This window comes from Vicugna pacos, chromosome 34, assembly GCF_048564905.1.
Source record: "Vicugna pacos chromosome 34, VicPac4, whole genome shotgun sequence".
Lineage (NCBI taxonomy): Eukaryota > Metazoa > Chordata > Mammalia > Artiodactyla > Camelidae > Vicugna > Vicugna pacos.
The window spans coordinates 10436299-10452976 of NC_133020.1; the positions used below are offsets into that span (position 1 = coordinate 10436299).

At 39.5% G+C, this 16678-nt stretch overlaps 1 protein-coding gene across 4 annotated transcripts in view; it reads right to left on the reverse strand.

Annotated features, from left to right (window-relative positions):
- The window catches only part of PLEKHA5 (pleckstrin homology domain containing A5), a 212134-nt gene that overhangs the window by 139180 nt on the left and 56276 nt on the right, over positions 1 to 16678 (reverse strand). The window contains exon 4 of one of the 4 annotated variants that reach the window (XM_072954695.1): positions 9470 to 9518. The exons of the other annotated variants lie outside the window; for them this stretch is intronic. Coding sequence (XP_072810796.1) covers positions 9485 to 9518 — 34 coding nt within the window. The 3' untranslated portion in view covers positions 9470 to 9484. Of the gene's footprint in view, positions 1 to 9469; positions 9519 to 16678 lie in introns of those variants that run through there. 4 annotated transcript variants of the gene reach the window in all.

Genomic DNA, 16678 nt, shown 5'->3' on the forward strand with positions numbered 1-16678 from the left:
ACAAAACCATCTGAATAAAAGAAAAGAAGAAGAATATACCAAAACTCTAACCATGAACCAAAGCAGATTTCAAAGAAAATAACAACATTCTTAATTTCCCATTCAGAGTAAGAAACTGATTAAAAACTTTAAATTGCTTTCCCACAATAACCTAATTCAGTCAACATAATGTTCACATTTGCTTTCCAAATGTTGGCCTCATGTGTTCCCACATGGGCCCCATGCAGAGCTCACGAATTATCTTAATAAACAAAGTCTTGCCTAATGAAGCATTATTCTTATTCTTGTATCTCAACTATATTGTCCCTCTTCTAATTATTAAAGATTTTTCTTCTAAAAAAATTAAAAACACTTAACATTCCACCTTTTTTGTGTTTAAAAGTTCACTTGCATGCTACAGTCCTTGGATTTATGCATCTCATCGACACTACAAAATTTAAGCTTGTATTTAAAACTCTAAAATCTGGAGCAGGGGGTCAACAAACATTCTGCAAAGGACAGGAAATATTTTAGGCTTTGTGGACCAGTCTTGGTCAAAACTATGACCTCTGCCGTTGCAGTGATAGACAGTGTGTAAACAAATGAGTGTGGCTGTGTTCCAATAAAACTTTATTTACGAAACAGGCAGCAGGCTGGATTTTGTCCAAAGGCCACTGTTGCCAACTCTTAATCTAGAGCAGTAATTGAGTGAAATGTGTTTGACAGTCTTCTACCTACTCTTTAAAGTTTAGTGACACATGTCTCTGACCAGTCAGCTGATGGGTCATTTTACTTACTAACAGTTAGTATCACTAGTTTTATTACAAGTAAATTATTCTCTATTCTTACTAATTTCATTTAGGTTCTTCTCAATATTTAACTAATTTTCCATAATTCTGCCCTTTAAATATAACCTGCTTACCCATTCAGTATTTACATGTTTCCTTTTTCATTAAAAATTCAAGGCAAGGATTAACAAAGATATCCTTTCAAGCAATGGTAGTAGCCAGCCTCTAAGATGGCCAAGGACCCTCATCTCCCGGTACTCACACCTTTGTATACACCCCAAAACCCACCACAGGTTTCTGTCTTGGTCTCTTGGACCAACCAGCCAGTCCCAACTTGCCAGTACTGTGGTCCCCCAGCCCCAGCTTTCCAGCTCTCAGGCACGGAAGGCCCAGCCAATGTCAAACTACAACCTCCTAAGACGCCCTGAGCCAGAACTGCCCAACCCAGCAGCTCCAGGATTCCTGGCTCACAGGAACAGTGAGTGGATGGTAAGCTAAACTATAACCCAACCAGATGGCTTCAGATCACCCCAAACCTTAGTACAGTAACCATTCCTTACCAACCACTATGCTACTGGCAGTGCTGACTGCTGCGCTGTGTCTGCTCAACAGCTCTCAGTGTTAACCTGATACCGGCCGTGAGGACAGCGGTGTGGTGTGCCAGAGCCTCAAGGAGCCTGATTTCTACCCACTGATGCATGACCCATGACAAGAGTGACTCCAAAAAACAATCCTACTTCGCCTCCGATCTCGCCCGTGGGACTCTCCCTGCTGCACAGGGCAGCATGCGTCGACCCTGGTCGGACCCACTGGAGGATAATGAGATGCCGTCAGTGGGGTGCTTGCTACCGGCACTTTTAAATTACGACACGGAAGAGAGGGTACGGGTAATTCTTCATTTCAGTTTTACATGAAGAAGTGCATTTGTACGTGAACAGTGGGTCATGCAATATGCATTTCTTGTTGTGCATAATGGTCAAGAAAGTTTAACACCAGTGACATAAAATGCCAAGTACATGAAACATCCTAGACACTGAGGAGCCAGCATACGCTCCTAGTTCTCACCTCCAGTTCTCATCCTCTGTTCCCCACTGCTCTCCTGGCTGCCTAGTAAGAGCCTGGGCTTCACTGCTCATTCTGTCTTCACACTGATATTTTAAAATCTGTGTGGAAGTTGGCTCTGGCCAGTTGCTTTTCCCTAACTCCAGTCCTGTCCATCTTGAGGGATGAGAATAGGGAAGCCCCTTCCCCTTGGGGACATTCCTTTTGAAACATGCTTAGTGCCTGTCTCAAAAGAGTAAAGCATACCCAGGACATATTTCACAGAACTAGAACAAATCATAATAAAATTTATATGGAACCATCAAAGACCTAGAATTGCTAAAGCATTACTGAAGAGAAAGAAAGAGGCTGGAGGAATAACTCTCCCAGACTTCAGACAATACTATAGAGCTACAGTCATCAAGACAGCATCGTATTGGTACCAAAACAGACATATAGACCAATGGAACAGAATAAAGAGCCCAGAAATGAACCCACAAACTTTTGGTCAACTCATCTTCGACAAAGGAGGCAAGAATATACAATGGAATAAAGACAGTCTCTTCAGCAAATGGTGTTGGGAAAACTGGACAGCAGCATGTAAAACAATGAAGCTAGAACACACCTTTACACCATATACAAAAATCAACTCAAAATGGATCAAAGACTTAAACATAAGACAAGATACAATAAACCTCCTAGAGGAAAACATAGGCAAAACATTATCTGACATACATTTCAAAAATTTTCTCCTAGAAGAAATAAAAGCAAGAATAAACAAATGGGACCTAATGAAACTTACAAGCTTCTGCACAGCAAAGGAAACCAGAAATAAAACAAGAAGAAAACCTACGGAATGGGAGAAAATTTTTGCAAGTGAAACCGACAAAGGCTTGATCTCCAGAATATATAAGCAGCTCATACGACTCAATAAGAAAAAAATAAACAACCCAATCCAAAAATGGGCAGAAGACCTAAACAAGCAATTCTCCAAGGAAGACATACAAATGATCAAAAAGCACATGAAAAAATGTTCAATATCACTAATTATCAGAGAAATGCAAATCAAAACTACAATGAGGTATCACCTCACACCAGTCAGAATGGCTGTCATTCAAAAATCCAAAAATGACAAATGCTGGAGAGGCTGTGGAGAAAGGGGAACCCTCCTACACTGCTGGTGGGAATGCAGTTTGGTGCAGCCACTATGGAAAACAGTGTGGAGGTTCCTCAAAAGACTAGGAATAGACTTACCATATGACCCAGGAATCCCACTCCTGGGCTTGTACCCAGAAGGAAATCTACTTCAGGATGACACCTGCACCCCAATGTTCATAGCAGCACTATTTACAATAGCCAAAACATGGAAACAACCTAAATGTCCATCAACAGGTGACTGGATAAAGAAGATGTGGTATATTTATACAATGGAATACTACTCAGCCATAAAAACCGACAACATAATGCCATTTGCAGCAACATGGATGCTCCTAGAGAATGTCATTCTAAGTGAAGTAAGCCAGAAAGAGAAAGAAAAATACCATATGAGATCGCTCATATGTGGAATCTAAAAAACAAAAACAAACAAACAAAAACAAAGCATAAATACAGGACAGAAATAGACTCATGGACAGAGAATACAGACTTGTGGTTACCGGGGGGGGGGGGGGTAGAGGGTGGGAAGGGATAGACTGGGATTTCAAAATTGTAGAATAGATAAACAAGATTACACTGTATAGCACAGGGAAATAAACACAAAATGTTATGATAAATCACAGAGAAAAAAAGGTGACAATGAGTGTGTATATGTCCATGAATGAGTGAAAAATTGTGCTGAACACTGGAATTTGACACAACACTGTAAAATGATTATGAATCAATAAAAAATGTAAAAAAAAATCACAGAGAAAAAAATGTGACAATGAGTGTGTATATGTCCATGAATGACTGAAAAATTGTGCTGAACACTGGAATTTGACACAACACTGTAAAATGATTATGAATCAATAAAAAATGTAAAAAAAAAATTAAAAAGCACTAGAAATAGTAAAAAAAAAAAAAAGAGTAAAGCACACGACAAGAGGAGGACCACATGGGAAACGTGGGGTGGCCCCGAGATCACTGGTATTTCTAACTCAATGAATCATCTTCACTTCTCCGCTGTGCTAGAAATAATTAGATATGCTGGGCCTGTAAGCTGACTTTCAACTCTACAATGTCCCAGCAACAATTATAGTCTCCACCAGGTGGACTTTCAAATTGTTGAGTTATATATGCAGTAGATAACAGCTCTCTGCTCTTATGACAAGGGCTACAGACAGAAAGTATCTTCAGTGCAGAAGTATCTTCCAGCTCTCTTTCCTGTAGTGCCTGGTACAGGCTTTGCATTAAGCTGATAAATGAATGGGTATTTTTTTTAAAGCATTTATTTGGATAAATAAAAAATAAATTTCTCCAATCAATGGATAATTCATTTACTCATTTGTAATGCTACAAGAGAAAGGCATTATTATCCATAAGGACATTTCCTAGCGTTACAGCTAGCACTTCTACTATGTAAAATACAAATACTGAAAAACAGAGCTAAATGTTTCCTACAACTGTCTAACAGAACGGAGGATTTCGAGATCACTCTAAAATGAGACAGAATAAACAAAACAGCTCAGGGTGACGGTTCTGTTGTGCACTTCCATTCTTTCTGTCACAAAGGCACTATGAAGCTTCAGAAAAGCTATGGAAAAAATGATGCTAAGAGTAAGACTGAGTTGATTAGTAATTTCTAAAAAAACACGCTACAAGGGGAAACTGGGAATCAACATGTTGTAACCAGATCTCAAGATTTAATAAGAAAACGGATTGATGTCTTTGGAAAAGCACAGAAGAGCAAGTAATCAAATTCCTTGAGAATGAGATCAAGAAAAGAAAGGGGGGCATTAAGTCACAAGAAGCTCTAATGAAAGGAAAGTTCTGGCTCTTTCTTAAAGCCCCTTTTCTAAGCAACATTCCCGATTTTTCTTAATTGTTCAGAAAGCAGTTATTTTTCATGTCAATGAAATTTTAGCAGTTACGCATCCTAGCCCTACCATGCATCCAGACAGGACTTGAGAACATGTTCTGTAGTCTGTTTACTGGCCTAACTAGCATGAATATGTTGACATCTGCCAAATTCATTTCTCTAACCCACCCCTGAGTTCCAGGCTCGTATCCCCGACTGTCCGCCTGAAATCTCCACTTGGCTTTCCCACCACCACCTCAAACCTGCCCTTCACCCCAAACAAATCTCTTGATCTCCAGCCTTCAATACACAGCTTCTCCCCAACTTCCCACTTTGCCCCACCCTCCAAAAGAACCAACCATTTTTCTCATTTTAAAACATGGAACTTCCACCCAACTGCATGTAAGTCACAAAACCAGAAATTACTCCTCCTGTGAAATCCAACGAATCCCGTGCCGCCTGCCCTCTGAATTCCCTGTCCAGCGACTCTTCCCCCTGTCTCTGCTGATATTCCCTTAACTCACCCCCACCTTTCCTCCTTGGGACGAAAGCAGCTGCTTCTTAGCTATTCTCCTTTTTCTACTCACATCATTTAACTCCTCACCCGACAGCCAGAGCAAAAAATAAAATGCCATTCCCCTATTTAAAATCTTCAACAGCTGCCAACCCCCTACCCCAACCCTGTGCACGGAATAAAAATGCCAAGGCCTTAACTGGGCAATGGGGCTCTGCTCCGGGATGCCCTGCCCCGGCCGGGAGGCTCCCTGCCTGGCCCACTCCTCCAGGCGCTCTGGCTGCTTTCAGACCCTTCGGATCTTCCCTGCAAACTAACTCCCCCTACTCATCTGCCTTGTTTCAGCTTAAATCTTTTAAACTATGCTTATGTATTTACCTGTGCGGTTATTTGTTCAATTTCCATCTCCTTTACACTTGGAGCAAGAAAAATTCAGTGGTAGCGCCCGTTTTGTTCATGACTGTGGCCCCAGAAACCACCAGAGGCCTCGGTATTTAATAGAAGCCCAGTACATATTTGTTCAGCGAAAGGGCTCTGCTTTAAATTTATCTCACCACTAAGATTACACAATGTCTTCACACATAAACAAAAGTATAAATAAACATTTACAAGATAAAATAAGAAATGAATACATTAAGCTCATAAGAAATGAATACAGTCAATGAAAGAAGTTCCAAAGGAAATAATCTCAAGATATAATATGATTATAATCTCTCCCTTTGCCTTTGGGGATTACAAACTTGTTAATATATTAACTTCATAAGTCATATCTGCAAAGATATTATAGTTATTCCATGGAAATATTTATTCTAGGTTGGCTATCACCAGAAGCATCAATAAAACTGGAGAGCCAGGAATATCATTTCTAGTACGACTTGTTTCTGAAATGATATTGAAATCATTACATGAAAACCAGATCAATACAACTTTAATATTTTAAATTGTTTATATCCTCCTATATTTTTCTTTCTCATCCACTTACAAGGCTGAAAGTGGCACTGTTGTACTTTCAAAATGAACATACCAACCTGAAAAGATTTTACTTATGAAAAAAAATGTATTAAGATAGAAAAAAGAGGAGGAAAATTACTTGGGGAGAAGGGAGCAGAGAGGAGGGCAATTTGACTTTTCCTTCGAAGTCCTGATGTTCTTAATAGTAAAGTAAAATTCCATTCCAGACAACGAATTCTCAGCTCTGTTCACAATGTGCTTAATGGCCTAGCGACGTTTAAACCTGTACCTGCACAAGGTGGCCACACTTTCCCTACTACCCGATCAAACGTATTTCTGCCATTTTTCATCATGACCTTGATGATACGAGCAGCGTTCTGCAGGTTGCAGACCACAAACGGCACACACGGCTCATATTAAAGCATGGAAGTAATTTGACAAAGAATCTTTGAAAAACAAGCAGCTGTCACTAAGCACTCTCTCTGAAGAAACGCTTCTCACCACTGAGTGGCACAGAAACAGAAACTGAAATAGATCATAGCTTAAACAGATGAAAATGGCCCAGCCTCACCTTCATAAAAGTATGTTCTCATAAAACTCATTTCTATTACCATTTTCTTCCTTCTTCTCGAAGGGCTCCTTTAAAAGCATTAGCTTGGGAGCACTGAGAACTGAGCGGTATTCTCCTAGGGGAATGCATTATGAATGAGGTGCGTGAACGAAGAATGAAATTAAAGTGAAGACGAGTTGGTCTAATGTTTCGACTCCTTCTTTCACTCTGCAATACTTCCATTTGTAGATCTACTAGTGTCTTCTTCATATGGGCCCAAATTTACTGCCCACGAAAGCAGGATTATGATACGCGGTAGCCAGCAGACAAGGTGGTCCCTGGCGATCCTTGCCTCCTGGTAGTCTAGCCCTAGGCAGCCCTCTTGCTTGACTTCCAAGGTGAGGTCCCTGAAGACACTGTGGCCTCCCTCCTGTTCGTCCTTGAGTTAACCCCAGACATGCCTTCAGGTGACTGCAGCGCTGACCAACACCTTGACTGCGTTCCCCTACCAGAACCACCCGGCTAAGCCGCTGCCGTAATTCCTGACTCACAGAAACCTCGAGATACTAAATGCTTCTTGTTTTGAGCTGCTAAGTTTTGACGTAACTTGTTAGGCAGCAAGAGACCTAAGATACAATGCATCTCCATTTGTCACCCATCACGGGTACAACCAGTCTGAAGCTCAGCAGGCCTAGAAATGTTAGATACAGAAAGGAAAACACCTTGCAACCCAAATATGGAGTCAGAGAGTCAGATCTAGGCACGCTGAAAGCATGCTTTTGGAAATCCATTTGTTTAAGACCTCACCTATGTAAACTGTTGCTACTGAAGGCCAGAGTGCTACTATACCAGACAAGGTGCTGGTAAAGACCATCATACAGAAGATGCTCATCACATGACTGATAAATCAGGGAAGGAATAAACGCAGCAGGAATGAAAGAAATGGGTGATGCCAAGGCTAGCACACACGCTTACAATCACTTGTTTGCAATGTTTCTTTCAACCACCAGAGGGCAGGAATGACACATTGTTCTTCTTTGCCCTTACAGCACTTAACATAATGCCTAAAGCGTGTAGTAGGAATAAAATAAAAATTCTGCACAACTGGAGGGAGAGAGAGAGGGAAGGAAGAAAGGGAATAAGTGGGAAGAGATCAAGTCTGACTACAGTGTCCAAAAAAGCTTCCTGAGGGTGAGCTGCATTAGAATACAGGACTTCATACATGAATTAGTGCTAATTCATAAATTATATAACTCAATACTAATTCATAAATGGTATTTTAGATAGAGAATAAAGAAAAAGAGCACAGAGGCTGAGAACACTAGACCAATTTCATGGAACATATGATCAGAGCATAGGAAATACAACTTAATTTCAATCTAAACTTTTTACTCTCATTCCTTTTCTTCTACCTAATTAGAAAATTAGTTGTTATTATTCCTTTATGAAATGTCTCTTTCTATAGAAAACAGTAAATTTAGCATATTAAATTCAGGCACTTACTCTGTTATCCACAGGTGATTATTAATTTTCTTGTTCTATAGAACCCAAACAAGTTACGTTCATTGCAGGGAAGTTCCCAGAAAGAAATAATTACCCTATGAGCAGCCTCACTAATAAACCAGAGGGCAGGTGTCATAATACCCTCAGAAATCTTATTATCATAGCAAGTACATTCCAAATGCCCTATTATTTTTAATGGTACCTTTCAGTAAATAGTTTTTACTAAATTCAATTTTAAAATACCCATCATTTTCTACTGAATTGGAAGTTACTCCTAACGACAAAATTAGCAAAACAATTTTCCTTTTTTTCCCCCAAGTTACTTAACTTAGCTGGAGTCAGGGATGAATTCATATTTTATTTTATGGGGCCTTTGGCAAATTATGTTGCTTTCAAGGTTTATGGTCTGATTCCTAGATCTAAGATTTATGATTGGCAAGAATATCTATAAGTCTAAAGAGACAGATAATGAATAAATTGGAATCCCAACATTTTGAAAAGGATAACCCTGCTGAAAGAAGCTGAAGGAGATAAACGGGTTAACCCTTGATTAATCGAAAAAGCATTAATAAAAATATCCCCTCCCCTCAACTATAATAAATAACCAGGTATTACATGTATGTTTGTAATAAAGATCAAATTGTACCAAGAATGATCATTAATTAATTAACAATACTGGATCAAGATTTGTGGGGCAAATCGTATTGCTGATAATCTAACCGAGTAAAGCAGAAGCATTTAACTCTGTCCAGTGGGCCTCAGATCTGTTAAGTCCCTGAGTCATCTGCAGACTTTAAAAATATATAACATAGTATTTAGAGGAATGAGATTCTTTGAGCCTCAAATGACAGAAAATCCAATTCAAAATAACTTAAGCAAAAGAAGGGAATTTATTGATTCAAAAAAAGGAAAAGTCCAGGAGTGGATCCAGAGACACAAGTCATCACATGATAGCAAGGTGAGCATGTCGGTCTCAGCACCTCACCTGGCTCCGCCCTGTCCTTCCCCTTTAGCCCCCTCCCCAGGTCTCAGAGATACTCAGCCCACGAGGACAGCTCCAGGCTGACCCCTTCACAGCTTCAAATCTGACAAAAGAGATTCTCTTCCTCCAGAGCATCGGGAACTTCAAAGGGCCCAGTCACATCACGTGCGCTCTCCTGAGGTCAGGTCCGCATCAAATACAGGACAAGACCAGGCCTGCGAGCAAGGACGGACATATTTTCCAAGGAAAATACGGGTTAGATTCTCAGAAAAAAGAGAATGATGGGCAGGGAATAAAATAAAGGCATGCCATCTACGTATGTCCACTGTTTCAAAGAGGCCCCTGAATGCCCTCTCCCAAGGCTTAGAAATGAACACACATCTTAGGCACATCTTTAAAATATTACCTGAAATCTAACCTTGCACAGCATTACTCACGTTTAAGTAACTGGTCTCCTAATCACACCCAGTGCCTGACTCATCCTCCTCGACTCAGACGCACCACATGACCCGCCCTCCGCTGACCCCATAACCACCTCTTCCTGAAGCACTGTTTTTTCTCCTGACTTGGAGGTTCCAGGAACCTCTCTGACCTTTTCAGGCATTCACTCCCTGGTTTCCTCCACTCTTTTTCTATCTTATTCTATCTCTAGTCAACCTTTTCTGGCATTTCTATTCAAATTACTCCAATATTTATCTCTAAACTAAAAAAATCCTTAAAAAATTCCACTCCCACATTTTCAAAGAACCAAGCATATACTTCAAAACCTAGGTGCTGCACTCCAGCTAGCCAAAACAAACACCTTCCCTTTAACAAAACCAGCCCTTCCTCCCTCTCGGTTACCTATCTGAGAAATCCCCTGTGGATTTGGCTCAAACATCACATCTCCCGTGATGAGGTCGTTCTGCCCCTCTCCTGCCTGGGCTGGGCGCCCTGCCCACGGTCACAGTCCTTATCCCACCTCCGCGTGACGACTGGGGCGCTTCCTGAGAGCCCGCCCTAGGCTGTAAACCAACAGCAAGGGCACCGCCATGTCTTACATCCGAATCCAATGTGCCAAGCAGAGTGGCTGCCATGCAGAAGGCTCCCGATGAATATTTAATGTAAGAGAAAAAAATTTAACTCTTTTTAAAGATCTATAGTCTTTCTGATTTAAAATACTGACTATTTGTTAAAGAGGACTGACAGGAAAAAAAAAGTTTGGCTTACTATTCAAACAGTCTTTGTCTTGGTATGGTCAAGGCAAAAGACTGCTACCAAAATTTATGAAACAAAAAGTCAGGGGACAGAAATAAAGTGAAAAGTCACTACTTCCTTTCCTTTCCCTTAGTAACCTCCTGGGTTAAAAAACAATAAACAACAGATGGCTGATATTAAACACTAGGGAACTCTTCTTTTCTCTCCAAGGGACTGGTAACAACAGTCCATCAAGTGGCACCAGATGCGTTTGCTGTGCTGTTGGGGCCGTGACAAATCCAGCCTTGCAGGCACCAGGCAGCTCAGCTGCTATTCCTCGACACACCAGCAGATGGCCTCTTGAGACAGAGCTGACTGGGAACTCCATCCTTTAACCCAAAGCCCTTCTTGGTGACATTTCTCCTAACTTTAAAGTGTCTTCAATCTTCATGACCTCAATTTTGGCCTGAGAATTCACTATTTGCTAGTTCCGGTGGCACTGTGAACACATGTCTCTGAGCCTAAATTTCCTCATCTTTGAAATGGGAATGATACATGGCTCCTGGGGATGTTGAAAGTAAGTGACTGAGAAGCACCTGCAGCACAGCTGGTGCCCCCTAAGAAGGGCTGTGATAACGGTGATCATGGCGCCGCCTGGCAGCCACAGGGGACACTAAGGTGCTGGCTCACTCAGCTGACACCTCCCCCCCATCCCGGGTCACTTGTGAACAGCTTTTTTTAAACCTATTCCAGGGAGGTATTATGCACACTCATCTTGTTAGACATATATTTTAAAAATAATTCATTCCTTCTCACGACTGAAAATCGTGCACAAGTTTAAACCTGCTCTTTGGATTCTGCCTAGCTGGCTTCCCCTCTTTTGAATCTCCTTCAAGTCAATCAAGTTTTGATGACTTAATTTTCGTTAGTGTTTTTCAAACATTAATAAGCAACAGCTCTCTGTCTCACTGCTGTTTAGAAATTTAACTTTCAAAAAAAGGTCATAAATGTGTTTTGTTTATCTACAGTGAAACGACAAGAGCTTTATTATAGGGGCCCTTTAAAACAATCCTCAACATTATTCTTCTTTGGTTTTCTCCTTAGATTATTCACATCAACACCAAGTAGCTGCAGTCTAATGTTTTTTGTACTATCACACATAACCTTAGAAGCTTTATCCTGCTCAACTCGACCAAGCCCTTGACAGCCAGCACTGCAAATGAAGAAGTTAAATATGCCAAATCTGATGTTTTACTTGTAGGTGTCAGATTGTGGTCTATCTACTCATTTATTTATTTTGGTTTTGGAGTTTGTTTTAAGACAAAATATTTCTGGTATTTTATTTCCTCTCCCTAACTTCCGAATGATTTTGATGGAGATGCAAGGTGACACTGATTGAATGTAAAGTAGGCATTAAGAAATCTGATAAGAAGAAGAGCCTTGCTAATGTCACTGCATCTGTGATGGGCAGAGTACTCAAATCAGGTTACAAGTAAATTTTAACTTCTCTTACTAATTAGAAGCAAAATTACAAATCATGTATATATATACTTCTTAAAACCACCCTGTACCATAGAAATTGTCATTCATTTTAAAGTTTCCATATATAAAAACTGCAAGAAATTGAAGCTTTTCCTTTTGGGGAAAGATCAACCTGTAAGAACACAACACAATCAAAACATTAAAAATGTCAAAACTATTTCTCTCACTGGCAATAATAACAGAAAGTAAGTAACAGCTTGGATGGGAAAAACAAATCTGCTTCACAGCTCAAACTCCAGAAATGTAAAGAAAAAGTGCCCTCATCTGGCCAAACAAAAAACTTGACATTTTAGGCACACACATTAACTCCTGTTCGAGTGTACTTTCAGGGCTTTAATTGGTATATAAATAAGTCTAAAGATTTAAAAAAATAAGTAGCAAGCCAACAGCACAATTTTTTTTGCTGCCTTTTACAAATATAATGATTTGTTGTTACAAAAAACCTATTTAAACCCTAAAATATAAAGCAAATTATATAATACATAGTCTCTCCCCAACCAGATACAGTGGAAATATATTAGGAAGAGAGTAAGTTGTTACCAGTTCTCTTATTTGCAAGTCATTAATTATAAAGTGGCACATACAACTTTATATTCTAATGACTGTCATATATTACTATCTGGAAAAAATATTTTTGCATAATTTTTCATAATTTTTCTTCTTGAGTACTTCTAAAAACTAACATGCCAGCTAAAGTTAAATAATGGCAAATTACTTATATTATCAGACTGACACCTCTGCCAAATAGATCCGGTAGAGCCCTGAATGAAGATACAACTTTTAGCAGCACTGCGACACTAATGTTACAATTGAAATGATAGGGATGAGTAATCCTATCATTAACGGTAGTGACGATGATGACAATAACACTAAAAATGTTAGCAATCACTCAATATTAGCTATTTGCCAGGCACTGTGGCACTGCAGGAGGTAGGCAGGATACAGCTCCCCGTCCAAGAAGTCCATGTCCTCGTCCCCAGAACCTGTGATTAAGCTACCTTACCACCTCACCTGGCCAAAGGAATTTTGCAGATGTGGTTAAAATGGGGAGATAAAAAGTTGCAGGATACGAATCTAAGACACAGAAACCTGTTGCATTTCCATACACCAAGAATGAAATATCAGAAAGAGAAACTAAGGAATCAATCACATTTACCATCGCAGCAAAAAGAATGAAATGCCTAGAAATAAGCCCACCTAAGCAACTTTCACGACACTGATGAACAAGACTGAAGACACAAACTGATGTAAAGATGGATTGTGTTGTTGGACTGGAAGAATCAATACTGTTAAAATGGCCATGCTGCCCAAGGCAATAGACAGATTCAATGCGGTCCCCATCGAATTCCAGTAACATTTTTCACAGAGCTGGAACAAAAATTTTTTTTAATTTGTATGGAAACATGAAAGGCTCAGAATAGTCAAAGCAATCTTGGGAAAGAAGAACAGAGCTGGAGAAATCACACTCCCTGATTTCAGATTATACTACAAGCAAAACAGTATGGTACTGGCTCAAAGACAGATACAGACAGTGGGACAGGACACAAAACCCAGGAATAAACCCACACACTTAAGGTCAATTAATCTAGGACAAAGGAGGCAGGAATACACAATGGCATGAAGACAGTCTCTTCCCAAGTGGTGGTGGGAAAATTGGACAGCTACATGTAAACAAAATGAAATTAGAACATCCTCTAACACTATATGCAAAAATAAACTCAAAATGGATTAAAGACCTAAATGTAAGACCGGATACTGTAAAACTCCTAGAGGAAAACAGGCAGAACACTCTTTGACATAAATTTCAGCAATAATTTTTTTTGTTTTTGCTACTTTTTTGGAGAGGGGGAGATTAGGTTTGTTTATCTACTTATTTATAAAATGTAGGTACTGGGGATTAACTCCAGGACCTCACACATGCTAAGCATGCACTTTACCACTGAGCTATACACCCCTCCCAACCTGGCAGCAATATTTTTTTTGGATCAGTCTCCTAGAGTAACGAAAATAAAAGCAAAAATAAACAAATGAGATCTAATTAAACTTAAAAGCTTTTGTACAGCAAAGTAAACCATAAACAAAAGGAAAAGACAACTTACAGAATGGGAGAAAATATTTGCAAATGATGTGAACAACATGGGATTAATTTCCAAAATACATAAACAGCTCATACTGGTCAATATCAAGAAAATAAACAACCCAATCAAAAAATGGGCAGAAGCTCTGAACAGACATTTCTCCAAAAATACAGCCAGATGGCCAACAGGCACAAGAAAAGATGCTCAACATCATTAATTATTAGAGAAATTAAACCAAAGCTACAGTGAGGTACTGATTAGAATGGCCATCATCAAAAAGTCTATAAATAAATGCTGGAGAGGGTGTGCAACCCACCTATACTGTTGGTGGCAATGTAAACTGGTGCAGCCACTAAGGAGAACAGTATGGAGTTTCCTTTAAAAACTAAAAACAGAGTTACCACATGATCCAGCAATTTCACTCCTGGGCATATATCTAAAGGAAACTCTACTTGAAAAGACACATGCACCCCAATGTTCAGAGCAGAACTATTTACAATAGCCAAGACTTGGAAGCAACCTAAATGTCCATCAACAGATGAATAAAGAAGTTGTGGTATACATATACAATGGAATATTACTCAGTCATAAAAAAGAATGAAACAAATGCCATTTGTAGCAACACAGGTGGATCTAGACATTATCATACTAAGTGAAGTCAGACAGAGAAAGACAAATATCATATATTGCTTATACGTGAACTCTAAGAAAAATTATACAAATGAACTTACTTACAAAACAAATAAACTCACGGACACAGAAAACAAACTTATGGTTACCAAAGGGGAAGTGGAGGAGGGATAAATTAGGAGTTTGGGATTAACATATCTAAAATAGATACCAACAAGGACCTACACAGGAAACTAACTCAATATCTTATAATAACTTATAGTGGAAAAGAATCTGAAAAATTCTGTCTATCTACCTACCTACCTACCTACCTACCTACCTATATCTGAATCACTTTGCTGTACACCTGAAACTAACATTGTAAATCAACTATACTTCAATAAAAGTAAGTAAATAAAATGGGGTGATAAGATGGAAAGACTGTTCTGGATTATCTGGGTGGCCCAATGTAATCACAATGGCCCTTAAAACGGAAGAGGGAGGCAGAAGAGTCAGAGGGGCGGTGACCATGCAAGAAGGCTTGGAGAAATGCAACACTGTAGGCTTTGAAGAAGGAGAAGAGAGACCACGAACCAAGGAACGGGAGAGCCTCTAGAAGCTGACTCCACCCGAGAGCTTCCGGAAAGGAACACAGCTCTGCCCATACCCTGGCGTTAGCCCAGCAACACCTGGGTCAGACGCCTGACCTACAGAACTGCAAGGTAATAAATCTGTGTTGTTTTAAGGCACAAAGTTTGCGGTAATTTTTACAACAGCACAATATAATACACTTGAACCTTAGCTCAGTGCTAAATTTAACCTGCTTGATGATCTAAGCCTCATTCAAGTCTAACTCATGCCAGTACTGGTCTGTAGCTATCAAATATTCTGCCACCTTTTATTTGGTTATGTTTAGTTCGGGTCATCTCAGGTAAATAGTGAACGTTTATTAGAGAGAGAAGTGTTCTTTTCAATCTGATATTTTACAGAATATTCAAGACCTAAGTTGATGTTTCTCTATTTAAAATTACTACAAGATACCCCAAAGATTTCTTTCAACTACCTGCCTTTCAACATGCAACTCACAAACTTTAGAATAGTGGACTGGAAGCCTGTCTGCGTACTGTAATCATCTGTGGAGTCCTTGAAAAACAGATCCCCCAGCTCTACACCAGAGGGGTCTGACTTGTTTGGTCCCTAATGAGCCCAACTTTGAATCTTCTTGCTGATGTTTGTTGAAGAGCCACAGTGAATAAGAAGCACAGCCAGAAAGATCTTTCTTTTTTTATTTTTAAAAAGAAAACAGAGATTATATAAACATAGATTTAGAGTAAAAACATGTATATTGCATCTAATCAATCATTTAATTTAAAAATCTCATGTAATCAATGTATTTTAAATCATCATTGTATTGCATGTGGCTTTGAAAATAGAATTGCAATAATCAGAGCCAAAAATTTTTCCTCCAAATAATCAGCCTTCATATTGATGATTTTATACAATCTAATTTCAGGTCGAAAAAAATTTTGCGCATCAGAAGTAGTAACACAACATACATTCTAAATATCCTTAATCCCTGGTACCTGGCTAAACTGTTCCGTACTTGCATGTTGCCAATTTAAAACTCACTTTCTGGATTAGTCTACGAAACAAGCCCCACCCCTGGTGTTTTATTATTTTTGGGTGTGAATTACCGCAGACTTAGTGCATCCTAGCCTGGAGAATGACGCCCCTCACGGGCCGAGGGAGGTGCTTTCTGCGGGGCCTGCAAAACAGTCTTGAGAATGAAAATGCCCTTGATTACTGTCAAATGACCTAGTCTTTCAGAGTAAAAATTTAAATCCCAACAGTGATTTAAAATCTATATTCAGCTGTTAAGCCCTTTTAGACTCAAAGAGCAGACACACATAATAAATCTCAAACCTGACAGCTTGAGATTTGCTTGCTACCTCTGGCAGTTCCAAGCTCTA